The 27,590-nt window shown below is 39.3% G+C and overlaps 2 protein-coding genes across 2 annotated transcripts in view; one reads left to right on the forward strand and one right to left on the reverse strand.

The window, feature by feature from the left end:
- Positions 1-19,295, forward strand: part of ccdc80 (coiled-coil domain containing 80) — a 59,936-nt gene extending 40,641 nt beyond the window's left edge. The window contains exons 5-8 of the mRNA XM_051707875.1: positions 1,836-1,987; positions 10,460-10,563; positions 12,108-12,191; positions 17,652-19,295. Of these exons, the coding sequence (XP_051563835.1) occupies positions 1,836-1,987; positions 10,460-10,563; positions 12,108-12,191; positions 17,652-17,965 (654 nt within the window). The 3' untranslated portion in view covers positions 17,966-19,295. The remainder of the gene's footprint in view (positions 1-1,835; positions 1,988-10,459; positions 10,564-12,107; positions 12,192-17,651) is intronic.
- A 195-nt stretch (positions 19,296-19,490) lies between these two features.
- LOC127446738 (probable UDP-sugar transporter protein SLC35A5) lies at positions 19,491-25,675 on the reverse strand. Its single transcript, XM_051707886.1, has 7 exons — positions 25,311-25,675; positions 23,746-23,935; positions 23,511-23,609; positions 23,255-23,388; positions 22,988-23,055; positions 21,761-22,541; positions 19,491-19,916 (listed from the first exon to the last, which is right to left on the reverse strand). Exons 3-7 carry the CDS (start codon positions 23,569-23,571, stop codon positions 19,848-19,850), a joined length of 1,113 nt encoding a protein of 370 aa, XP_051563846.1. The 5' UTR covers positions 23,572-23,609; positions 23,746-23,935; positions 25,311-25,675; the 3' UTR covers positions 19,491-19,847.
- Positions 25,676-27,590: the final 1,915 nt, after the last annotated feature.

Below are 27,590 nucleotides of genomic sequence, written 5' to 3' on the forward strand. Positions count from 1 at the left end.
CATTGGACAGGAAAATGCTGGACATCGGAGGTCATAGCCCGCAGCGTTTCATTCTTACCTGTACACCGTCCTTGCGACCCCGTTTACGAGCTTGCATATTCTGGGTGGTCCCAGATGAGTCGCGTCGGCCATGTTGTTCACAAAAGAGCGAAGGTAGCAACTCCAGCTCTCTAACACCAAAAATTGCATCTAGTCGGACTGTTTCACCTGTTTTCAGAAGTTTTTGGCAGTCATAAGTGATAAGAGAGGAAACTAGCTGGAAGAATAGTGACCCAAACAAGACAATATATACAAAACTAACAAGTCTGCAAAGAGCAGCAATCAACATGGCACCATGCCTCGGCGCTTCTGCAGAAGAATGAAAGTCATCCACATCTGGGTTGGCATGAGGGTGAGTTAATGAGAATTTATTTTTGGGTGAACTATCCCTTTAAGGCATTAAAAAGTCTTTAAAAATTAATAGTGACCATGATTTTGCCATGTAAGACATGTTCTTGACATCAACATCCTTGTTTGTCCCTGTAACAACCATTGTTTAAACCAATCAGATTGTAGGTAAGGGAAATGGTTACAGTTAGGCTTGGGTTTGGGCTTGAGCAGTGTTATTATCAACCTTTTTCATTCCTTCAGATTTTAGGGGTCGTTAAAGGTTAGAGATAAGGTTCGGACTATGTCTGATGTTTTGCTATGCTTGTTTTGACATCCTACTTGGTGAAATCATAGGCACCAGTCATGCACCCCCACTAACCCCCACTGCCTTTATAATGGTTACTGCATCATGAATCATGAAACCATATTCCACGTTGGTATCATGAAACCATATTCCACGTTGTACATATCATACATTACATTTTTACAGCTTTTTCACCCAATTTGGAATGCCCAATTCCCGATGTGCTTTTTAAGTCCTCGTGGTCACATAGTGATTCGCCTCAATCCAGGTGGCAGAGGAGGAATCCCAGCTGCCTTCGTGTCTGAGACCGCCAACCCACACATCTTATCACGTAGCTTGTTGAGCGCGTTGCCACGGAGACATAGTGCGTGTGGAGGCTTCACGCCATCCACCGCGGCATCCACGCTCAGCTCACCACGTGCCCCACCGAGAACGAACCACATTATAGCGACCAGGAGGAGGTTACCCCATATGTCTCTACCCTCCCTAGCAACCGGGCCAATTTGGCTGCTTAGGAGACCTGGCTGGAGTCACTCAGCACACCCTGGGATTCGAGCTAGCGAACCCCAGGGGTGGTAGCTAGCGTCTTTTACCACTGAGCTACCCAGGCCCCCACATTTTTACAGCTTTAAAGATTTTTTCCACTGTACTTTTCAGTGGCATGTGAGGTGTGCCAGCATAAAGCTGTTTTTAGATGGCTGGAATAAACAAAGATGGCTCGGTGCAGTCAGGCGGTGGATAGGGACAGAGAGGAAAATCTACTGAAAGTCCTCAGAGCCGTTGCTGGTCAGACACCCTCAAATACTGCATCAATACTGAGCATGTAGTATTTAAACTGAATTCAGGTGTTGCATTTACATTATGAACAGAGCCTCAATACTGTATATAACTGCCAAAAGTGCAAATGAGAAGAAACGTGATATTTGGACTGTTGTTTTGAATTGCATTTGAACAGCATATTTGTTGTGGTTTGCAGAAAAAAATGCCAAGAATTCTTCACAGCTCCGTTGATTTGCACACATAATTTTAGGTTCAGCATTCTTGGCTGCTTAAAATGCATTGAGAATATCCCTTTACTGGTAAAGGTATTCAGTTTAACCTTCTAACCCTCTATGAGGCTTGTAGGATTTTCTAAGTTTTATCTCTCTTTTTTTATTTCCAGCATAACTATGAAGTGCCAATTGCAATGAAGGCTGTGTTTGACCATATCGACACATTTTTCTCACGTATCAGAGAAATGGAACAACAAAAACGTGATGGAGTGATGTGTAAGAAAGAAGACAAGCCAAGATCATTGGAGAACTTCCTTTCCCGGTATCTTAGAACCTTTTTCATTGAAATAGTGCTGGTTCCCAGGCCAGATCACATATGTTTATAAATACTTTAAGCTACCCAGAAACAAAAATGCTCATCACAGTCCTTGTTTACATTTCTTACTCCTTTAAAATCAAATTTTAGGGGGCCTGGGTAGCTCAGCGAGTATTGATGCTGACTACCACCCCTGGAGTCACGAGTTCGAATCCAGGGCATGCTGAGTGATTCCAGCCAGGTCTCTTAAGCAACCAAATTGGCTCAGTTCCAAGGGAGTCACCTCCTCGTGGTTGCTATAATGTTGTTCGCTCTCGGTGGGGTGCGTGGTGAGTTGTACGTGGATGACGCGGAGAATAGCGGAAGCCTCCACACGCACTATGTCTCCGTGGTAACGTGCTCAACAAGCCACATGATAAGATGCATGGATTGATGGTCTCAGACACAGAGGCAACTGAGATTCGTCCTCCACCACCCAGATTGAGGCGAGTCACTACGCAACCACGAGGACCTAGAGCGCAATGGCAATTGGGCATTCCAAATTGGGGAGAAATCATTTATTTTAACATCTTTTAGCCATCACAAACTGGCTTTGATGTAATGGTCAGGGGTTAAATATAAAATAACAATCAATTCACACACATGATGTTTGTAAACAAAATAATTTCATCTTAAATGGACAGGGAAAATAACTAAAAAAGAAACAGTAGCTGGGTTTCCATCGAAATGTTTCACATTTTTTAACTGCAATTCTAAAAATTCCACTTAAGAAAATATGAATTGTTGTGCGTTCCATCCTCTATGGCATGCGCATTATCTTGAGGGAGCCAGCCTTGTCTTGATGGAGCAGCTTAATGACCTCCTTGCTTCAGGGAGAGTTTTATTTGCAGGATTGGAGCAATTGTACCTCATTTTTTAAAATGCTGCCAGGAGATGGCGCAGAATGGGTATAATATCTGATATACACTACCGGTCAAAAGTTTTGAAACACTTGACTGAAATGTTTCTCATGATCTTAAAAATCTTTTGATCTGAAGGCATATGCTTAAATGTTTGAAATTAGTTTTGTAGACAAAAATATAATTGTGCCACCATATTAATTTATTTCATTATAAAACTAAAATATAATAATAATAAAAAATAAAATAAAAACTTTTTTGAAATTGATGACTTGGACCAAATAATAAAGAAAAGCAGCCAATAAGTGCCCAACATAGATGGGAACTCCTTCAATACTGTTTAAAAAGCATCCCAGGGTGATACCTCAAGAAGTTGTTTGAGAAAATGTCAAGAGTACATGTCTGCAAATTCTAGGCAAAGGGTGACTACTTTGAAGATGCTAAAATATAACACAGTTTTGATTTATTTTGGATTTTGTTTAGTCACATCATAATTCCCATAGTTCCATTTATGTTATTCCATAGTTTTGATGACTTTACTATTATTCTAAAATGTGAAAAAAAAAAAAAAAAAAAAAAAAAAAGATAATAAAGAATGAGCATTTTAAAACTTTGACCGGTAGTGTATATCGAGGGCTGAAATGGCTGCGATGCCTTCACGCCGCCAGCCTCCACATACCTGGGAGCACCCACGCTCAAAACTATTCTGGCAGACTGTGAGGACCAACTTTAAAGACCAGCTGTGGGTTAAACACTTCCGAATGTCTAGAGCTACACTCACTGAGCACTTTATTAGGAACAGGATGGTCCTAATAAAGTACCCGATGTGGTCTTCTGCTGTTGTAGTCCATCCGTCTCAAGGTTCAATGTTTTGTGCATTCTGAGATGCTATTCTGCTCACTACAGTTGTACAGAGTGGTTATCTGAGTTACCGTTGCCTTTCTGCCAGCTTGAACCAGTCTGGCCATTCTCCGTTGACCTCTCTCATCAACAAGGCATTTCCGTCCACAGAACTACTGCTCACTGGATGTTTTTTGTTTTAGGCACCATTCTGAGCAAACTCTAGAGACTGTTGTGTGTGAAAATTCCAGGAGATCAGCAGTTACAGAAATACTCAAACCAGCCCATCTGGCATCAACGATCATGCCACGGTCGAAATCACTGAGTTTTTCCCCCATTCTGATGGTTGATGTGATCATTAACTAAAGCTCCTGACCCATATCTGCATTAGATATGGCTGATTAGATAATCACATGAATAAGTAGATGTACAGATGTTCCTTAAAAAGTGCTCTGTGAGTGCATGTTTGAAGAATTGTGTGCCAAGGTCAGACCTTTCATTGGGCCAGTCACATAATGTTATCGCACACTCATAACATGCACGAATGGTCAAAACATGTTATTGTTTTGCAGTTTCCATTACTTTAATGTGCATTTTAACTCATGTGGAACTCTAGAAAATCGATTCAAGAAATTGATTCTAATGGTAGCAATCAAGTTTTGATTTGCGTCAATCTAGCCAGACTGAGTTGTTGTTTTGAATACTACGTGGTCATACGAAAATATTATCTCGCCCCCTTGCCACTGACATTAGTGTTTTCTGGTTCAAGACCAGAATGTTTAGGAGACCAGTGCAGAGTATATTTTTTCAGCCCAGAACCAAATTTTCTTGGGTTTAATTGCACAGAACAGATTGGGCCAAGGCTCCGGCACCAACACCGGCACTCTGTTGGTGAAAAAGAGATATCAGAGCCATCGTGAGACAAAATTGTTCAAACAAGATATCCAAAAACAAAACTTCAAACATCAGAAACTACTGTTTTACCTGTTTTATGTCTGTTTTTGGCTTTGTTCTCATTTTTGGACAGGGACTAAAACCTAAATGTTTTTCATTTCTGTTCGTTCTGAGCAAAAACAGTATTTTTTCGTTCTGGTTAAGAAGTTCCACAGCCTCCTTTCCAAATGGTTACTGGTTAGAACAAAATAAAATAACGGTTAATAACGTTCTTTTTAAAATGATAGTATGTCCTGGTTACTTGCGTAACCTCCGTTCCCTGATGGAGGGAACAAGACGTTGTGTCGATGTAGTGACACTAGAGGTCACTCTTGGGAGCCTGAGACACCTCTGGTCTTTGATAAAAGGCCAATAAAAATTGGCGAGTGGTATTTGCATGTCACTCCCCCGGACATATGGGTATAAAAGGAGCTAGTATGCAACCACTCATTCAGGTTTTATGCTGAGGAGCCGAGACAAGGTCCGGCCATTTCAGTGGGTAGTTCAGCGTTGTGGCAGGAGGGACACAACGTCTCATTCCCTTCATCAGGGAATGGAGGTTACACAAGTAACCATGACGTTCCCTATCTGTCACTCACTCGACGTTGTGTCAATGTAGTGACACTAGGGGTCCCTATACGAAATGCCACAACTGGCTGAACTGTGTTACGTGAACTGGCGGTGTGTGATGGGCAGACCACTGTGTGCCTCATAGTCAGCACACCAGGCCGACACGTAACCTCCCCCAACATAGTTATGAGTGTCGAACGGCCCTTTGGGGACAAGTCGACTACCCAAAAGATAGAGACAGGCTAGCCCAGTCGTGGCCTCTTTTCCCCTTCTTTTTTCCATTCCCTAAAAAAGAAGGGGTATTATCTGACTGGGCTGCCAGGTCTATTTAGGGGGTGTCCCTCCCAAGGGGAGGACACTGCGGAGACCAAACCTCACCCAAAGAGGAGGGGGATATTTAAGTGGAAAAATACGTCACTTGCCGACCATATGGAGAGTCTCAAGGTAGATCCTACCCAATGGGGGAGGAGTTACTACAAACATGGAGACTGTGGCAGAGGGGGCTCTGCCGAAGGAAGATGCAGTTTGCCGACAGGGAAACTAATTAGCGGAAGATATACATCGCACGGGTTACCTTACAGGGAACCGCCACATGCGGAGCGCCTACCCCAGAACAGGGCTCTTAGTTAGCATGTGTACTGGGCCTCTCTCCAAAGACTCGACTGCCACAGGGCTCGGAGGAAGTCAACCAGGGAATGAATGGTGCACGTCTTCAGCTCAGAGGAGGTGAAAGGCGCTATGTGCATGCGATACACCCGGCCGGCTATCCCGGGCTTATCCGCTTGTGTTGTGTGCCACTACCTGGGACGAAACTGGTTCCACCTGGAGGTTGTAGAATCTTGCAAACGTGTTGGGTGTTGCCCAGCCTGCTGCTTTGCAAATGTCTGTTAGAGAGGCACCCCTGGCCAGGGCCCAGGAGGCCACTATACCCTTGGTAGAATTGGCTCGTAGCCCTACCGGGGGCGGTACGTCCTGGGCGTGATATGCCATAGCTACGGCGTCAATGAGCAACTCGAGGCAGTTGATGTGCCAATGCAGTCGCAGGCCTGTCCACAAGCGAGTCTGAAGCCAGTGCTGAAGCGGTCTCATATGCATCAACCCGAGAAGGGTGGCCGCCGCTGAGGATGCTATATGCCCCAGGAGCCTCTGAAAGAGTTTCAGTGGAACCGCTGTTTTCTGTTTGAACGCCTTCAAACAGGCCAGCACCGACTGTGTGCACTCGTTCGTGAGGCGCGCTGTCAAAGAGACTGAGTCCAACTCCAAACCAAGGAAAGAGATGCTCTGAACCGGGAGGAGCTTGCTCTTTTCCTAGTTGACCCGAAACCCTAGTCGGCTGAGGTGTGAGGGCACCAAGTCCCTGTGTGCACACAACATGTCCCGAGAGTGAGCTAGGATTAGCCAATCATCGAGATAGTTGAGAATGCAAATGCCCACTTCCCTTAACAGGGCAAGGGCTGCCTCTGCAACTTTCGTGAAGACGCAAAGAGACAAGGACAGGCCGAAAGGGAGGACCTTGTACTGATATGCCTGACCCTCGAATGCAAACCACAGGAAGGGTCTGTGTCAAGGAAGAATCGAGACGTGGAAGTATGTGTCCTTCAGATCTACCGCTGCGAACCAATCTTGATGCCGGACGCTCGCCAGAATGCGTTTTTGCATCAGCATCTTGAACGGGAGTCTGTGTAAAGCCCGGTTCAGTACTCGCAGGTCCAAGATTGGCCACAACCCACCACCTTTTTTCGGTACGATGAAGTAGGGGCTGTACAACCCCTTCTTCATCTCGGCCGGAGGGACAGGTTCTATCGCACCCTTCCGTAGGAGTGTAGCGATCTCCGCGCGCAAGGTAACAGTGTTTTCGTCCTTCACCAAGGTGAGTGGATACCGCTGAACCTGGGCGGACACCTGGCAAACTGAATCACGTAGCCGAGTCGGACGGTCCGGACCAGCCATCGCAACAGATTGGAAAGCGCAAGCCACGCATCCAAGTTCCGCGCAAGGGGGACCAAAGGGACAACGTTGTCGGACATACCGGCAGGTGGGGCCTCGCAGCGGGGCGGAGCTCGAGGTGCCAAACCATGTCGTGGCTGTGCTGAGTCTAGGGACATCGAAGCACTTACCTGGCTCCTTGTGACCACCCCTGGAACAGCCTGGGATGGGGAGGAAGAGGCCTGTCCTCGTGACCCGTGGAGACTGTCAAATCGGGGGTGGATTTGTGCCACAGCTGGGCGCTCAGGGACGGAAGACCGCCGTTGGAGCGCCAAACCTGCCAAATAGAGTGGTGGACGGTGGTCGTGATGACGGCCGTGCACACCAGATACGTGACCCAGGGAACAAGGAAATCACTCTTGCTGAACTCTTGGGTACTGCAGCCACTTGGGCATGCAGCACAATTAAATGCAAAGGTAACAAAAAGATTCTCCTCCTGGCCCTCGACCGGGGGATGGAGAGGTCTGCTTACCAACTCCAGAGCAGCGGGTTTCATCGTCCCTGGGTCGCCCGTCTCAGGGGCGCTTTGAAGCCTTTTACAGGTTCTTGGTGGCCACGAGACAGGTGCCGTCTGCTTCCTGCGGTGGGCTCCACACCAGGGCCGGGCCGAAGGGGCGGGCTGCGGCGGAGCTGGTGCAGTCACTGCAGGGGGACGCCCTTGGCGACAAGCAGACGGGGTGCGGGATCTTGAGCCACGCCGGGGCAGGATATGCCGGATAGCCTCCGTCTGCTGCTCCACCGTCGAGAACTGCTGGGCAAAGTCCTTGACGGTGTCTCCGAATAGGCCAGCCTGGGAGATGGGGGCAGCAAGGAACCGTGTCCTGTCGGCCTCACCCATCTCGAACAGGTTGAGCCAAAGGTGGCGCTCCTGGACTACTAATGTGGACATCGTCCGCCCAAGATACCACGCCGTGACCTCCATCGCTCGGAGAGCGAGGTCGGTCGCCGAGCGCAGTTCCTGCATCAATCCCAGGGCGGAACTACCCTCATGCAGTTCCCTTAGCGCCTTGGCGGACTTTCAGGAGAGCCATGGCGTGCAGGGCGGAGGCGGCTTGTCCAGCGGCACTGTAGGCCTTGGCCGTCAGAGACAACGTAAACCTACAGGCCTTGGACGGGGTCTTTGGGCACCCGCGCCAGGTGGCGGCGCTCTGCGGGCATAGGTGCACCGTGAGTGCCTTTATCCACCGGGGGATTGCCAAATAGCCCTTGGCCACCCCACCATCGAGGGAAGTGAGGGCGGGGAAGCTGAAAAGATCAGGACCGGGCAGTAAAAAGTGCCTCCCACGACCTTGTCAGCTCTTCATGCACTTCCGGGAAGAAAGGAACGGGGGCGGGACATGGCTTTGAGCGGCGCCGCAAGCTCAGGAACCAATCATCAAGCCACGAGGGTTCAGGGAAGAGCGGAGGGTTCCACTCTAGCCCGATGCTCACGGCTGCCCGGGAAAGCATGTTGTCATCTCCGCGTCAGCCTGTGACTGGGCGACCGCACCCAAAGGGAGGAGCCCAGCTGAGGCTTCCGCGTCCGACTGGACGAGCCCGCTCTCTGATGCTGCGCTCGAGAGCTCATCACTTTCACGGGCTCCGAATAAGAGGTCGAACTCGCCGTGAGACGAGCCGGCGGACTCATCTGGAAGCCCGATCGGGGCAGACGAGCGTGCTGGGGAATGGGAGGTCCGCGGGGGGATACCCGGCGGTCCCATTGGGGTCCCCAAATTGCCCCCATTGCTAGCCGTACTGGCCTCATACCCGTGGGTACCGAGGCAGGGAGCCTCTGGGGTGGCTTGCTTTCTTACGAAGGCAAGCCACGACTGCACCGTTGCCATGGACATGTCCTCGCAATGAGTACATGACCCATCCACGAACACTGTCTCCGCGTGAGCAGTGCCCAGACACGAAAGACAGTGATCGTGACCGTCAGAAGGTGAGAGATAACGAGCGCAACCAGGAATAACACACAAAGGAAAGGCATCTTTAAAAAGACGTTCCGTGTGTGCCGCTCTTTTTGAGAAATATACTCTTATTTCTGCCGAAGCGCCCAGGGGCATTCTCTGCAGTGCACCAGTGCAGAGGAGGGAGAAGCCGCTGAAATGCGCCGTCAGATCCAGCAGAGGTGAATGAACAGTCATGGGAATTCAGCTCAGAGAGCATGACCGTTCACTCTGAAGAGAAAATCTGAATGAGTGGTTGCATACCAGCTCCTTTTATACCCGTATGTCCGGGGGAGTGGCATGCAAATACAACTTGCCAATTTTCATTGGCCTTTTATCAAAGACCAGAGGTGTCTCGGGCCCCCAAGAGTGACCCCTAGTGTCACTACATCGACGCAACTTCGAGTGAGTGACAGATGGGGAACTCAGCGCTAAGGGGTGGGTGAAATACTAATTGCAGTGTTGCCAGGTTTCACAATAGAAATAAGCAATCTGGTCTGGAAAAACAAGCCCAAAATAAGCTACTTGCCTCACCAAAATAAGCTAAATTTAGCAGTTAATTTTTTTTAATTTATCAGCACAGAAATCATAACAGCATACAGTTAATTAACAGTGTAGTATAATTTGTATTACAGATCTGCTTCTCAGTCAAAACCTGGCAGCATCAAATCTGTGTTAATGCATCTAACAATAATTAAGTGAAGACTTTGAAACAACTGAGAAATTTACTTTTTACCTCCTTTTACCTTTTCATTGTATCTGGATTAGCCATACATGTATATGTAGTAATTATGCATAGTTGATAAAAAGGTCTTAATTCACAGAATACTACATCCACAATGGGCAATTAGGCAAAGAAATGGGTGATGCAACAGTTTCCTTCAGGATCAAAGCACAAGTTTAATTTTTTTGGGCAACATGTAGTGTAGTTACAAAAATTTACTGTGATAAACCCTTTGGCCTTTAGTTTCATGAAAAAAATTTACGGAACAAAATTAACCTGTTATAACCGGTTACCAGCATTTAAAAATTTTTTTTTTTTACTCTGGAACAATTGAAAATCTCTTTGTTACGGTTTTCGTTTATGTTCCATGAACTGTTTTTAGTCCCTGTTTTTGAATGTATATTTTTGCTTTAACTTGGCAACCTTATAGGTAAGGTATAAAATGTCCAGTATATGATTGCATTTAATCAGTAAGATAAATCTCTCACAGAAATGTCAATTTTTTTTTATATTTTCAATATTCCTTTGTAAACTCTGAGTAAACAGACCTGTTGCTGTCTTTATACTCTGGTAATGAATTTTGTCTGGGTGATCCTAGATTCCGTTGGAGACGGAGGTTGTTTGTCATATCTGCGCCAGATGATGAAGAATGGGCCTATCAGCAACAGCTCTATGCACTGACCAGCCAGGCATGCAATCTAGGTAAGCATGATAACCACTAAACCTTAGGGGAATTTCAAGAGTAATTCCAAAGAATTTGCTGGGAGGAATTGTAGCTATTCTTCAGGAACTCACGCAAACCTCAGTTGTGTCAAAGGACAGATTGACCTTTTTTACCCTGCAGCATTTTACATGTTTCTTTCACATATATCTCAAATTTGCCAAGATAATATCTGTGTGCTGTATGAAAACCCCTGACAATGATTTTCTCTTGTCAGTCAGATAAGATTGAAACCAGGCCATTGTTGCTGTTGTTTAGAACAAGCCAGGTCTTGTAAATTCCGCTACGTTATGGATTTTTGATTTTCTTGGTATTATTCCCATGAACTATGTGTCTTCCAATGATATGTGCAGTCAGAAATGTTTCCCACAAAATAGGCTTGACACAACAGCAGTGAACATTTGCCAGTTTGTATCTTGTCCCAGAAATCTTGACAAACATATAATTCATAAAACTAAGCATTAATTCATCATTGTGGCAAGCTCTTGTGTGGCTTCTTCATATAAATAAAATACAGTTTTGCGCACACAGTGGATTTGACTGATATAAGGCCCTTTTTATTAGTAGTAGTTTGCTAGCCAGTTCCACACCCATTGGTCTAGGGCTCTAGGCGGTGACCCCTAGCATGTGACCACACTTGGAACAGCTAATAGTAAGGTGCAGCTTCTTCTGTTTTCTGTCCCAAATTAAGCGTATCCACATGAAATGGCAATGAGGACCATAAAGAGATGTTCCCTATCTTGGTAGTGTCAGGGCAGATAGTAGCACATAGTTTCAGTATTTTTTTTCTGTTAAAACTACAAACAACTAAATGAATTTGTGTTGGATATACCATAATATCTGATTGCCTTTGTACAATTGTAATGATCAACATTGACATGAAGAAATAACAAATGACTGACTTTCCTCTCCATTTAAGATGACGTCTGTTACCAAAGCGTTTTTGGATTTGGTCATCACTTCAAACATAAATGACTTCATCAAGTTTTTATCAATATTCTAATGAGAAAAGCTTTGTTTATTAATATATCACCCACATATCCCAATAATTACAATCTGTAAGCCACAAACATGCCTTTAATGAGAACAGAATAAAAGTCACAGGATGTTTAGTTTTATTGCTAACACTTTACAATAAGGTTCCATTCGATAACATTAGTTAATGCATTAGGCATCATGAACCTACAATTAACAAAATATTTTTACAGCATTTATTAATCTTTGTTAATGTTAGTTAATAAAAATCAAATTGTTCATTGTTAGTTCATGTTAGTTCATAGTGCATTAACTAACGTTAACTAATACAACTTTTGATTTAAAAAATGTATTAGTATATGTTGAAATTAACATTAGCCAAGATTAATAAATGCAGTAAAAATATTGTTCATTGTAAGTTCATGTTAACTAATGTAACTAATGTTGTTAAATAATGTTAACAAATGGAACCTTATTGTAAAGTGCTACTGATTTATTTAGTCTGTTGCTCTCTAACCTTGAAATGGTTGATGTATCGGTTGATTTGCAGGTCTTCGCCATGTGTCAATACTGAAGCTGGTGGGGACAGAGCTGGCAGACATGGGTGGAGTGTTGGAGCTTTACCCCATCAATGGTAAGACTCTTGCCACTTAAACATGCTAAAAAAAATAAATAAAAAAAACTACACTTACCAGTAAACACTTAAATGTGGTCTAGACTTTGAGGTGCGAGAAGCCCTATTAAGTGGTATGCAACTGCAAACACTGGTAGCTACAGTCTATGAACCAGTTTGAAATACCAGATTGCTCTGTTGTTGCTTAATAATTTTGCATATTGCAGTCTTAGTAAATGTAAAAGCACATTCAGTATCTGTAGTAAAGAAATGCTTAAAGGTGAAGTGTATAATTTCTGTGCCACAAGTGTCACAAAACTAGGAGTGTAATGGTTCTTGGTAAAAAAAAATTAAAAAAAAACGTACAGTTCGCCACCTACGTTTCGGGAAGCATTGGCACCACGATCGGTTCACCTCAAGTTTAATGACACTTCTGGAGCAAAATTTTTGGTCAAGAAAACAAAGCATCAAACAAACAGGTACAGTTACAACCTCCGCTAATGCACCTGAATGGATCTGTAGATGGATACACTCCGCCTGTGTTTCATGTGGGTCAACTTGATGACATCACTGTTCTGCACGCGTTGTGTGTAGGTGAAAATGGCAAGCAGAGAAAATAAGCCGCTGATAGAGAAAGCCCCCCGCGTTTCTATCAATAATGCGCTTTGATTAATGGCATTAAGATGCCGTTATAGTGATACATGATTAATCTTTTACACCGACATCACCCAGGGAAAGAGCCGCAGGTGAGCCAAAACTGCACGCACTCCCTTCCATTTTTAAGCAGTCACGCCATGCTAATTTAAACAGACATGAAACAATAACTAAAGCACTTGTGGTGTTCATGTGGGATTTCCACATATTATTAAAATACTCAAGCAGCATTATCACAACATCCCTTCTCGTTTGCATTTTAATTGCAAGATTATTCCTTTTATAGTGATGTACAGCTTCTGAATATTGAATATATGTTGAGATGAATCTGAAGTGCACTTTATGTTGATGCATGTAGCATATTAGTGCAGGTATTAAGTTAAAATGTTGATTTAGTAATTAGAGAAAATGTTTTTTTTAGTTACGGAACCTGATGAAAATTAACCATGGTTTTACTATAGTAAAACTGTAGTAACCATGACTGCTGTCACCATAGTTTTCTGAGTAGAAATCATTGTTTTGATACAATTAACCATGGTTTTATAACAGTAATACTGTAGTTTTTATGTAGTAACCATGATTTTACTATATACTGTAACCATGACAGTAACCATGTTTATATTGAGGTTACTATGATTTTACTATAAATAACATGGTTAAACTATGGTTACTGTTGTAAAACAATGATTGTTATTTAAGATCAAACCTGTTGAAGTGTTTACCAAATAGATTATTCTTTGGATTTGGCAGGAATATTTTTTTCTGAACAAAGAAAGTACTGAACAATACCGAAACCGTGACCCTAAAACTGTAATACAAACTGAACCATGAGAAATTCGAACTATTACACCCCTACACAAAACAGAATTGCGAAAATAATGAGAGTGCTTACATGCACATTCCAGGGTTCGTACAAGGTGCTTGAAGTGCTTGAAGTACTTGAATTTGGCTTTTTTAAATTAAGTCCTGGAAAACCCTTGAAAATAGCCATTTTTACCAAGAGGTCTTTAAAAAGTGCTTGAATTATAGAAAAACGTAAAATACATTGCTTAAATCATTTAATAAATTAAATGTATTTATTTTCGGAAAAACTTTAGGCAGCGCTGTTCAGAATGAGCCAATCACAATCAATTGTTACAGGAGGATTTTCAAAATATATATTTTATAGATACTGCTGTGGCAGTTTTATCAAGTATAAATTCTTACAACTATAATTTTTTATTAAAAATTACTCTCCAGAGTAAAAAAATTACATAAGATGTAAAACGTTCTGAGATTTCAATGCAGATCAATGGAGGATTCAGTTTTGTGTGCCGTCTAGCGCCCCCTGGTGTAAAGACAGCTTTGTGTCTCATAAAACAGGTTATTTCTGACAACATTTGGGTCAATATCAAAATATGTTGACAAACATGTCCCTTGACTTTATTAGTCATGAAATAGCTTTCTAATAGCAAAAAAATAAAATAAAAGGTATCATTCTATAACCTAACCTTTAGTGATATGAAATGGCTTGACTCTGTTTTGAATTTTTTTTTAGAAAATATATTTGAAATCAATTGCCTGAAAAAAAAATCCCATCCACTTCATCTGTTACACGACTTCTATGACATTTAAAGTTATTTATGTGTTTATTTTGTACTTATTTTTAATAGAAGCATTAGTGTAAGGCAGAACAAGTGTGCAAAAAAGCAAAACAAAGTTATTATTAATAATTTGAATAATTTAAAAATAATGTTTGTCCCTTAACTTCATGGCATTGGTGTTATCAATGTTAAAACATTTTTTTATTTTTTTTATGTTTTAAAAATGTTTTCAGAGGCTGCTTAAATATGCATATAGTGATTTTTCCCAGCATGTTAAAAAGTTATTAATTCACATTTTAACTGTAATATTTTCACACACAAAAATTTGGTGTTGTACCCCATTGGACCCTCAAAATTTGGTGTTGTAACCCATTTAACCCTCATTAGTGTTAATTTATTGTTAACTTGCTTCGTTCGTGAAACAAAATTAAATAATAAAAGAAAGAACAACAGCCAAGTTGTTCTTTATGAATAAAAATAATGTCAACATGTTACAAAATGTTTACCCTCAGCGTTTATGGGTAAAAACTGAACTGAATGGGAAATTTCAATGTTTTATAAGTTGGAAAGTCCAAATTTTTTGAAAATGACCCATTTTCAATTTGGGTCAGTTCCTCACATAAATCTGTTGTGTGACTTTAGAAAACATGGAACACAGCACATGAGTCATATGGACTACTGTTTACGGACACAGTTATTCACTTTTGTTGGAAAGCAAAGTGCATTTTAAGGAAGCACACTACAATAACACATCAATTTCGTCATGAATCAACCAAGAATTGTTACTGAGAATATGTAGTTAAAGATGCACATTGAGATATGTTGTACTTGTAATAAGTGGTGTTTTATAAAAAAATAAATATGATTAATATAATAGTGAATAAAATATTTTTATTTTAAATTAACAAATAAAGAATTATTTTTAATGACATCTCGAGCAAAGTCCTTGAAAACAAATAAAAATATGCTTGAAAGTCCTTGAATTTAACTTTGAAGCATCTGTACGAACCCTGACATTCTTACACCGATTATGCTTAATAAGCCGACAACGCGTGTGTTCATGTAAACGCAATAAACGGCGTTCCTTTATCGGCGTAAGGTTATAAATGGTGTAAGAATAAGCTGGTCGACACAGGTAGATTTTTGCCCATTACGCGGATTTCGCATGGCGTGTAAACATCTTTACCATTGTTCTCACCTGCTTGTCCAATGTGCGCACGTGTTGAGCACGTGTCTGTTCACAGTTTGACGTCAAAATCAGAGAATAATGCGATTATTTCAAATCTCATGTAAACACGGTTTTCTTGCTTTGTCAGATTTATAAATAAGCTGATTTTTGGGAGTAATCAGCATATTGGTGCATGTAAACATGCTCAATGACTGATTTCAAACAGGTTTCCTGAACACTGCCTCTGTCTGTCAAAGGTCAAACAAACAGATAGTCCTGTCCCAAACACATGCCATAGGTTGAGCCAATGTTGCTGTGTCGGGTTGGTTAGGATAATCAAACAATCAGTGCAGTGTTTTCAGAACACCGCAGAGCCACAGTGCTTGCACTTTTTGGGGAAATCAACCTACGAATGGCTTATTTATAGCTGTCTCTGCATATTAGGCTCTGATAGGAGTAAGTATTTAAACATGGAAAAAAATACACACATCGCTTTTAGGCAAACACCTCTAGATTAATTTGTACACAACATGCTGTTTTTCGCAATATGACAGCTTACATGTAAATCTTACAGCAGGCAGATGTTTAGTTTGAGTCAAGGGTTAATCAGAGCAAATTAGATGTGTTTATGAGTGTTGTTGTGTTGACATTAGTTGCTTTTTAGGTTTCAGTGAAAAGCAGCAAATAGGCTCTTATTTCAGGCCCCTCCCTGCATGAGTCAGCCTCTCCAGCTCAGCAGGGCTCAGAAATGACCAAACACTTCCCACTGGAATAATATTTTGCAGGACAGAAATGAAAGAGGCCTCAGGTGTTTATATATTTCCCATCATTGTTGAAACTTCAGACAGCTTTCCATTCGTTTACATTGCGGCTCCTGTGTATTTTGAAAGGCTGCATTAGCAAGTTTGAAGAGCATCCTTCTAAGATATTTAGATTAAGAAATTATTTTAAAAAGCCATTTTTAGAGTGCTGACATTGAAATCTTTGTAAAGTCCTATATATAGGCCCCATATGCAGATGAAAGCAAAGCCAATATCTGCTAAATCCTGCTGATTTTACTCAGATTAATCTGTTTTTTGTGAAAATGTGCTGTGGAAGACTTTTTTGTATTAACATGTATGTTTAGAAAGAGGATGGATGGATGACAGCAAAACAGAGTTGCAGGGAAAGTAATATTAAAATTAATGGAATAACAGAGTTGCATGGACAAGTTGCATTACAATAACTGGAACATCAACAAAGCAAATTGGTTAATATTTAAATGAAAAACAAACATTTCTAAATAAAATGCATGTTCTATTTTAAATGTATTTTGCATGAAATGCTAAACAGAGTTCCATCTATCAAATAATGTGAAAAAGTTCAGCATCCTGTTAGGGATAGTTCACCCATAAGTGAAAATTCTCTCATCATTTACTCACCCTCATGCATCCCAGATGTGTATGACTTTCTTTCTTCTGCTGAACACAAATGAAGATTTTTAGAAAAATATCTCAACTCTGTAGGTCCATACAATGCAAGAGAATGGTGGCCAGAACTTCAAAGTTCCAAAAAGCACATAAAGGCTGCATAAATGTAATCCATATGACTCCAGTGGTTAAATCCATATCTTCAGAAGCGAGATGATAGGTGAAGGTGTGAAACATATCAATATTTAAGTCCTATTTTACCATCAGTTCTCCTCCCTGCTCAGTAGGTGGCAATATGCATGAAAAAGAGGAAGAATGTGAAAGTGAAAGTAAAAGTGGAGATTTATAGTAAAAGTTGTATGGATTACTTTTATGCTGCCTTTATGTGCTTTTTGGATCTTCAAAGATCTGACCACCTTTCACTAGTATTGTATGGATCTATGCAGCTAAGATATTTTTCTAAAAATCTTCGTTCAGCAGAAGAAAGTCATACACATCTGGGATGGCATGAGGGTGGGTAAATGATAAGAGAATTTTCATTTTTGAGTGAATTATCCTTTTAATTACATCAGTAGTAAGTCATGGGGACACACAAATGGCAGTTTCTTGAGAATATCCTATGTTTTTCATGTGTATGTTGCTTCTGACACCCACATTTGTGTTTCAGGGACTGCAACTGTGGAGCGTGAGGGAATATCTGCAACTCTAGTGAGGGACATCAGAAACTATTTCCAGATCAGCCCTGAGTACTTCTCCATGCTGCTGGTGGGGAAAGATGGAAATGTCAAGTCCTGGTACCCATCCCCCATGTGGTCTATGGCCATCATCTACGATCTGATCGACTCTATGCAGCTCCGCAGACAGGAAATGGCCATCCAGCAGTCTCTAGGCATGCGCTGTCCCGAAGATGAGTACGGTGGCTATGGTTACCACCACGGTTACCATGAGGGTTACCAGGATGGCTATCATCAGGGTTATTAGGGCCCTGGTGATATTAGGGCTAACCTGTGAACCCTGCAGAAGGTTTTACAGTTTCCATAAAACAGTTTCAGGGTAAGAGATAACTCTAAAACTTCCTTTTAACTAGTTTTACAATAATCATATACAGCTGTCCTTGTTAAAATATACCTCTCCTCTGCTATAAGTCTAAGGTCTCTTTTACATCTATGGACAAAATCTTTTGTAGATAAAAGAAGTTAACATAACTTTTGTATTTATTGGATGTTTTCTCTATACAAAGTGATTGTTTTTAAAGGTCACATCCTGCTTTTTCTTGTTGAAACCATGGTTTGGATTTTATTCCTTTATTGTAAAGAGCACTGTCGCAATATGGTTTATGTCTTATTTATAAACTTATAAGTTGTGCTAAAATTTCAGTAAAGATATATTATTATCATGCCTTTGTGTTTTGGACACAATATGTTCCAAATATTGAAAGTCTTCATACAAATTGTATTCTCAGCTAAACTATTGTATAATACAGCTGGAATTTTAGTGCAATGTGATCCCCAATTGTATGTTTCTCCTAAAGATGCCCTTTTTTCATTTTTGAAGGCACTTACAGCATTAAAAAAAATAAAAATCTAACATTTACTAAAGAACATCAAGATAAACTGTTGCAATAGCACAATATTTTCTTTACTTTATCCCCCTCTGCTGGTCAGTAATATTTTGACAGTTGCCACAAATTTATTATTACAGATGAAATGTGTAATTTTTCTGCTGTTTTCAACTAGGTTCCTAGAACTTCCCTTCTATTCCTGTGGTCAAACAAACTGATAATCCCACCCCAAACCATTGGTTGAGCCAATGTTTCTGCATCAGCTTGGTCAGAATAAACAGAGCAACCTACAATTGGCTTACATATAGTAGACTCTGCATACTAAGATGCGATTAGATAAATATTTGGACCCGCTTTATATAAGGTGGCCTTAACTACTATGTACTTAATCATTTGATACAATTTACTTATGTACATACATGTTGTTGCATTGAAATTACATTTAAAGTACTTTAATTACATTTGTAGTTACACTGTTAACATTACCCCTAACCCAACCCTTACCCCAAAACCTAACTCTAACCCCTAATCCTAACCCTAACCCTACCCATACTCAAAACCTACCTGTACCTCAACCTCAGTAGCAGCAAATGTGGGCATTTTGCCGAACAACATGTAGTTACACAGTAAATACATAGTCTTGTATGTATTTAATGTTAGTACATAGTAGTTAAGGCCACCTAATATAAAGTGTGACCAAATATTTTAACACTAGAAAAATTGTATTCTACCTTTTATACACAATTATTGAGAATTTCCATAAAATGACTGTGCAAATATTTAAGCAGATATGATTAAAGTGGGATTTTATTCTCCCCAAAATCCCAGAACAGTATTATTTTTTTTCGTATGTCAACACCTCAAAATACAAAACATGCCATCACAGTACGGCATATAGTACATGATGCTTGTGAATGTGTATATGTGAAAGCAGATGTTACCATTAGAGTAGTATAGTAAAAATAGAATGATTTCTTAATACCTTATGTATCCATATTCATATTAACTATGAAGCAATGAAGAACAGTCTAACCAAAATGTAATGAAAGCAGTAATATCTTCACAATCATAATCAAACTTAATGAGGTTAATACATTCTCATAATAATTACATGGACAGTTTGTAAGAGAATGCTAATAATAATAACTCTTTGATCCCTTTTGGTGTCTCTAGGACATTCCATGTAACTGAAACAATGCAGTACATATTTAGATTCTTAATTAACTATAATACACATTATGCATATACACGCTGATTCCAGAATATTTACAAAGTATTTACAGAGATGGGTTCAAAACCGACTTAAAAAGACTCTTCTTCTGAATCGCTGTCTGTGTCAGCCTTGGTTAGTCTCTCCAACTCTTCTCCATCCTGCAATCAAAACATGAGACATAGTCATGAGATACTACATGTCCATTAAGACTATTGTATCTGTACAGAAGTACATGATGCTAAATGTTTTTATTTCCATTACCTCTTATCTTAGACTTATCTGCATGGAAGATTATAGTTCAAGGATTATGCCGTCCAATGAATGCAGTTTCATGCAATATACTATTCATGTTAGAAGTTGTCATTTACTATACAGAAAACATGAACTCAGCTGGAACTTTTTCATTTTCCCTAGCCCTAGGGAAAAGATATTCTATGTAACAACACAAAGTTCTCATTGAAAAGTGCCATTTTGCCACTAATGGAATTCCCTGCTCTCTATATAACTTTTGATTTAAATAATGCAATTATCTAAGGTAGGGCTTTGCTCTAAATTGTGTTTTTATACAGAGAATCGGGTTTCTGACCCATCCTCACTAAATCAAATCAGGGTTTACCAAGCATTTCCCACAAAGAGTCAGTGTGTACACAATTTAAAAAATAATAGTGAAAACGAATGACCCATGCATGAAAAGATTTGGACAATACATTGAGGTGCAAAGTAAAAACCTTTCTAAACAAAAAGAGCACAACTCTTACTTGTAGTAGGAGAATAACGAACTGTTATTTGTGACCAATCCTGGTATTAAGTGTCCGATAACTGATATACAGAGCCAGTTTTTTTTTCTTCAGCTTTTAGACACAATAACTAAACGATAACAATATTTTATATATTTATTTATATGTTAAGTTGTTTAAAATGTATTAAGTTTATGTTATGTACAAGTTATTGTTTCCTTTTGAACATGCAATGGTGAAATGGTGTTGTTGGGTGATATTTTTTAGAGTCACTAAATGGTGGCATTTATTGGTATTAGTAGGGCTGGGTATTGATACAGATTTCCCGATTCAGTCTGATTCTAATTCACAGCTCTTGATACGATATCGATTCATATGGGTGCATTTCTTTTACAATGTCCATTTTGCTTAAATATAAAATAAATTCTCTCTCAGCTGATGCTCTTATTATAAAGGAGCCTTCTAGGCAACCTTCTAGGTACAATTCGAAAATATAAATTTTACAAATGATATTTTATCATTAGTTTTTCATCAAATTGGTCATAGCTTTTGAAAAAGTTTCAAATTCAGTCTGTTCCATCAATTAATGTCTTGAAATTGCATATATTATATTGCATATATATTTTTGTTATCTTTATCTTTATTTTGTCTCCGAGACTAGTGGCATCAGCCAGTAAGAGCATGTTTACAAGAGAAGACATGCGTGGTTTCTTTAACGCATCTACGTGTGATTAGAATACAGTTTTTCTTTTTTTGTTGTTTTTAATCACCGACTGTAAAAAAAACAGTAAAAAACAGAACGGGTATAAAAAGAGACATTGTTCAATGACAAATGGATCCGTGGATCTCGTCATTGGACACACAGAACGAGTTAAACCAAACTTTTACTCTCAACATGCAGTGAAAGGACCTCTGTGCTAATAATTTCTTCTCCACTTTACTACTCAATCACTGGTGAGTGAAATCTGAACATTTACTAGCCAGTGGCTAAACATAGACATATTTAGCCACATAGCATGAGATTTAGAAGCACATGCAAGTGATTTACTGCATTATAGAGGGTTGACGCATAGAATGAAAGATCGATTTTAGGATTATAGGATCGAGATCGTTCAAACGCAGATCGCGATGCATCGGAAAATCGATATTTTTACCCAACCCTATTAGAGAACCAATATCCGATTAAGCAAAGAATAATTATATATATTTTTTTAATATCCACCCTCAGGGTTGAGTCTATTTGAATCTGAACTTGCAACACTTACCCCTCTTGACCTCTCAAACACTTCACCATTGATGACCCTGAGCCTCTCCTGTTGCAGAGTGTAATCTGGATCCTTCAGTCTACTGCTGTGGTAGATAAAGATGGCTAGCAGAACTACAGGCGCCTGCAGGAAGAAATCCTTTGATGGCCTAAAATCAAAAAGGAAGAGTGAGAGCGCAGTGATGATCACTGTGGTGATCTGGCCCATCAGCACATGGAACATGTTATCACGAAACTTGAGGATGAAAGCCACAGAGAGACCTAGAGCAGCGGTGACGAAGACCAGAGCAATGGAGAAGACGTTGTGGCCATAGAGGAGGCCGCAGTGCAGCGTTAAATCACGGTAATCAGAGTGCAGGAGCAATGTGAGGCTGTTGAAGATCAGACCGAAGACATACAGCTTGTTGTTCTGGATGAAGATACTCTCCACCAGCTGCTCCCCCTCCTTGAGGATCTTCTCATTGTAGATGTTGGCCAGTGCAGATATGAAGCACTGCAACAGCAGTAGGACATATCCCAAGCCAAAGCTGTTCAGCTTGTGGATGAGCTGGCTGTCCCACAGCTCACGTGACAAGCCATTCATCCACTCTGATTCGGTATGGTTCTGTTGCTCTAACCTGGGATGGGCGTATTTCAGGCAGCTGTTGGAGAGGGTGGAAATGTGGGCTGGGTGGATGCCATGTACAGCAATGGCATGCTGGTCACCATTGCCAGTGGTCAGCGACACAATGGACAGGAACAGAATGATCAAAGATGTCCACTGTACCCATGACAAGCGCCTCCTGCAGGCCACAGGATGCAAATATAGATTATAGAATAAATATTATTATTGAACAATTTGGTATGCAACTGTAGATAGATAATGTACTCCCAAGAATATATTTCTTAATTTACTTGTCAAGCAAAACGGCATAAGATATTTTGTTTTATTTTTGGGAAAAAAAAAAAAAACTACATTTAGTGGGGTTTATGCTTAAACAAGAATTTGCCAATGGGGTAAGAAAGAAAAACACACTTATTTCAAAGGGAAAACAAGTTGTTTTTTTTCTTTTTTTAAGCATAAAGTTTAATAAAAAATGTCCAACTTCTCTTAAAACAAGACTTAATACCTTATGTCATTTTGCTTGTCAAGTGAATATATATTGTTTTAAGAATATTTTGATATTTTAACTGGAAAACAAGACAAAAATACTCATTTTTACAGTGTAGTGTAATGATAAATACTTACTTTAGAACCACTCGGAAAAGAATGGCTGTTGTAAAAATAACAATATTGGAAAACAATACAGCCATGGCCTGTTAAAAAAAAAGTGAGGAATACTTCGGCATTATATGAACTTTCTTACTCTATTTTATGGTTTTAGTGTACACTAACCAAAAATCATTAATTTTTATATACAGGTAGCAAATGCAATGGAGTTATTTCTCTACTTATATTTTTTTACTAACTACTAATATTTATCTACAACTGAAATCCTTTAAAAGTCCAACGTACAGGTTGCAGATAGGTCATCACATAAAAGATTATAAGGTTGTCGAGGAAGTAGAGGAATGCAGGGACAGACCATTTCAAGTAACTGAGAAAAGAGGCACCAGAGGCACATCCCAAATCTTTATAAGAGCTACCCTCTGGAAAACAAAAGTTATAGTTTTAGTGATGTTATATATGTCTTTATTTCAGAATATCATCAATCAGATAGGCCTAATGAGGAATGCTATTCTGGTACATATCAAAGTTGAGGCTGACTCACCTTGAATGACCACCCGTACTGACATCACTAAACAAAATACTAGTTTGATGGCCTCTGCCATTAAATTCACAGAGGCAGGAAGAAAGTCATATTTGTTATCTGCAAGTTTAAGAAAACAAATGATCATCAAAAGCAGCAACAATATGTTCTCAATATATTGGCAGTAAGTAATTAACATCAAGAGAATAAATATATCAAGTTGCTGTTTGTACATATTGGTGTAATATTACTTTACCTTCATTGGCTGAGAATTTTAGTAATAGGATGCGACTGGTTCCCAAGGTGACGAAACCCAGGCCCAGAGCCAAGGTTTAGGCTGAAGATCTTGAGCATAGTCGGGAACAGAGACAGCAACAACGACAAGAGGAAGGGGCCATTATGGAGAACGCAAGCTGAGGGCAGTCATAGGGGTAAAAACTGGATCCCTGAAAAAACATATGTCAGCTTTGCTCAGTTAATGACACAAACATTACATAATCACATCACACCACTAAATCATCAATGAAAATGATTGCTTGTTGAGGGAATCCAAAGACCAAAGTACAATCTCTCTCTCTCATATATATATATATATATATACACACACACACACACTACCAGTCAAAAGTTTTGAAACACTTCACTGAAATGTTTCTCATGATCTTAAAAATCTTTTGATCTGAAGGCATATGCTTAAATGTTTTTTTAGTTAGTTTTGTAGACAAAAATATAATTGTGCCACCATATTAATTTAATTATCAAACTAAAATATAATAATAATAAAAAATAAAATAAAAACTTTTTTGAAATTGATGACTTGGACCAAATAATAAAGAAAAGCAGCCAATAAGTGCCCAACATAGATGGGAACTCCTTCAATACTGTTTAAAAAGCATCCCAGGGTGATCCCTCAAGAAGTTGGTTGAGAAAATGTCAAGAGTACATGTCTGCAAATTCTAGGCAAAGGGTGACTACTTTGAAGATGCCAAAATATAACACAGTTTTGATTTATTTTGGATTTTGTTTAGTCACAACATAATTCCCATAGTTCCATTTATGTTATTCCATAGTTTTGATGACTTAACTATTATTCTAAAATGTGAAAAAAAAAAAAAAATATATATATATATATATATATATATATATATATATATATATATATATATATATAAAATACACTGTATATATTCATTAATTAAAGAAAAAAATAACAGACAGGTTGGTCTCCATCATCTTGGTTTCTAAAATACCACTTAGCCAAGGTCTGTAACTTTTCCTGTCTAGCACTTTGTTTTTGAAGGCATTCAGAAGAAAGTGATTCACAAACAGCAGAGATGAAGTCATGGAATCAAGGATGTCTGTTGTGGTTCATTGTTTACAGACAGTTCAGATGGAAATGAACTTGAACATTGTGTCATTGGAGAAGGAAATGACATTGTTTTGAGTGTTACAAGTTATCTTTCTAGTGTCTTTACATCACTGTCTAAGCTAAACATGAACAATAATATGAATGACCAGTCATGCCTTAATATGATTATAGAAACACCTTACAGATGCTAAATATTTAGGCTAAACACTACCTAAACTAGAATGTCAAACAAACACAGTAAACGCATAAATTGGAATGACTAAATTTGGCTAATCACACTCATAAGTCACAACATTATTGTGCTAATTAATTTAGATTGGTTTTATGTTCGCAAGCAACGCAACAGGATAAGTGCATAATTCAGCTCCACACCGGAATGTTCACATTGTTGCTACTGTAATGAGTACATTAGGATTTAGCACAAATAAAAACATGTTCGGCGGTTTATTTACCTGCCCATATGTTCTCACACGAACGTACAACCTGTCCAATGCTTACGCATCTTTGAGCATGCGTATAACGCGAAGCTCCGTCACAGCTTGGCAAGACATTCAAAGGCCGGGTTTGCTCATTGATATTAATTAGATCTTGCTGACGTTGCTCGGAGGTCTTCCGATGGCGAACGCCAGGCTGATGAATATTAAAAGACTAGACTCTGTTGATTTTTCGGAGTATACATATGAAGTGAACATGTAAAATAAAAATAGAATGTAATATAAATGAAATCTTTAAAAAAGTTTAAAATATAAGTAATAATAATAATAATAAAATAAAATATAGTTTAGTTTAGTATGAATACATAAAAAATAAAATAAAAAAAATCCTGTCATTTTTAATGTGTATGTTAACCCTTTATACGTTTAATGTTTACATTTATTTCCCATATTTGTTTGTTCTCTTAATGAGGAGCTCTTCATATAGAAAATTCCAAAACAACTTAACAGACATCTCTGAAGAAAAAGTGGTCATGTGAGTCATGTGCAATAGTACATAAAGCACAGTTTATAATAAAAAAAAAAAAAATCATGTTTTACTTTCTTTCTTATTATATGAAGTGGTGCATGTACTGTTTTAGTGGAGGCAAGTTTAAACAAGGTCCAGATTGTTCCCATTTAATGTTCAGATGCATTACTCAATTTACACACACATTTATGCAACACACTGCATACATATATATATATATATATATATATATATATATATATATATATATATATATATATATATATATATATATATATACAGTTGCAATCGAAATTATTCAACCCCCCAAGACAGTAAGGATTTACAAAGGTAAGCTTTTCTGATGACCCAGAATTTTTAAACTTTACATCTATATCAGTTGAGTGACACATTCAAAGTCATAGTGTGAATATATAACCTAATATTTCTAAATAGCAGGATTTTTTAATATTATTTTTTATATTTGTTTTAAAATACAGCCATGTCATAATTATTCAACCCCTACTGCATGTAGCTGTTTCTTAAATATATAAGGCTACACAAGTAATTGTTTTAAAACAAAATTAAGTCATCAATCTGCAATGGCGCTTATTTAAGTTTTAAAATTTAACTTTAGTGTTGTAATCAAAAATGTATTTCTATGCAAAAAATGCAATTAAAAATAAGCTAATAGAGGAGATTATTTCATTACACAAGAAAGGTCATGGCTTAAAGTACATTTCCAAGGCACTTCAATTTCCAAAGTTGGCAGCACCATTCATACATTTTTTAAATATGGTACAACAGCAACCTTCTTGGGGTGTGGAAGAAAGCAAAACTTCACCAAGGGAAATGTTGACTTGAATATTCAAGAAGTAATTTGGAAAGACCTGTGGAGTCCTGGAAGAAGGTTTTATAGATGTAAGACACTAAAATGAAAATGAGTTTTAGACCCATGGGTCAGCAGTACGACTGGAGTAAGATGACAAGATGATGACAAGAACGACACCATCCCCACAGTCAAGCATGGAGGTGGATCAGTCCTGTTATGGGGGTGTTTGCGGCTGCAGGAAACAGCTATCCTGACTATTTGACTGACACCATGGATTCTTTCAGGTATCAGGCCATTTTGTCATGAAAAATGTGATGCCTTCAATGTGTAAATTGAAGCTCCGTGATCACTGGACTTTCCAGCAAGACAATAACACCAAGGATACATCCAAGTTGTCCAAAATCTGGTTCAGGGATGGGTCGTGGAATGTCCTTAAATGGCCCTTTCAGTCCATCATTAAAATCCCATTGCAAACCTTTGTTGGGATTTCAAGGAAACTGTGGCAGCACAGAAACCAAAGATTGTCAATGAGCTGGAAGCTTTTGCTCATGAGAAATGTGTAAAAATTCTAACAGAGAGGTGTCCGAAGCCTGAGGACACTTACCTGAAACATTTATTTGCTGTTATTAAGGATAAAGGATGCTCCACAAATGATTGACTTTGGGGGTTGAATATTTTTGATGACATTTGTGGAGAGAATTAGTTATTTTATATTTGAAAATTTGGGTAAACTGAACTCTTTGTTCTCAAAATCACTCAAATGTGTATTAAAAACGTACTTTGACTGTTTACTGAGGTTTTAGTTGATGTGTTTTAATTCACATCACCAGAATGTATTGCTGGTCAGAGGGGTTGAATAATTTTGATTGCAACTGTGTGTATATAAATACTGTATATATAAACAATTAGAGGGAAGTTAAAGAGATTATGATTAATCCCCTAATAATGAAATTGCTGT

The sequence above is a fragment of the Myxocyprinus asiaticus genome, chromosome 10 (genome assembly GCF_019703515.2).
Source record: "Myxocyprinus asiaticus isolate MX2 ecotype Aquarium Trade chromosome 10, UBuf_Myxa_2, whole genome shotgun sequence".
Taxonomy (NCBI): Eukaryota; Metazoa; Chordata; class Actinopteri; order Cypriniformes; family Catostomidae; genus Myxocyprinus; species Myxocyprinus asiaticus.

What these genes read in the sequence shown, in the direction of transcription:
- LOC127446738 (XM_051707886.1), bottom strand. Translation starts at nt 23,571, where the DNA reads ATGGCAGAGGCCATCAAACTAGTATTTTGTTTAGTGATGTCAGTACGG. An exon ending in CTTTTCCGAGTGGTTCTAAA is followed by an intron (nt 22,542 to 22,987) that starts GTAAGTATTTAT and finishes TGTGGCCTGCAG; the next exon opens with GAGGCGCTTGTCATGGGTAC. An exon ending in TGTTTGAGAGGTCAAGAGGG is followed by an intron (nt 19,917 to 21,760) that starts GTAAGTGTTGCA and finishes TTTTGATTGCAG; the next exon opens with GATGGAGAAGAGTTGGAGAG.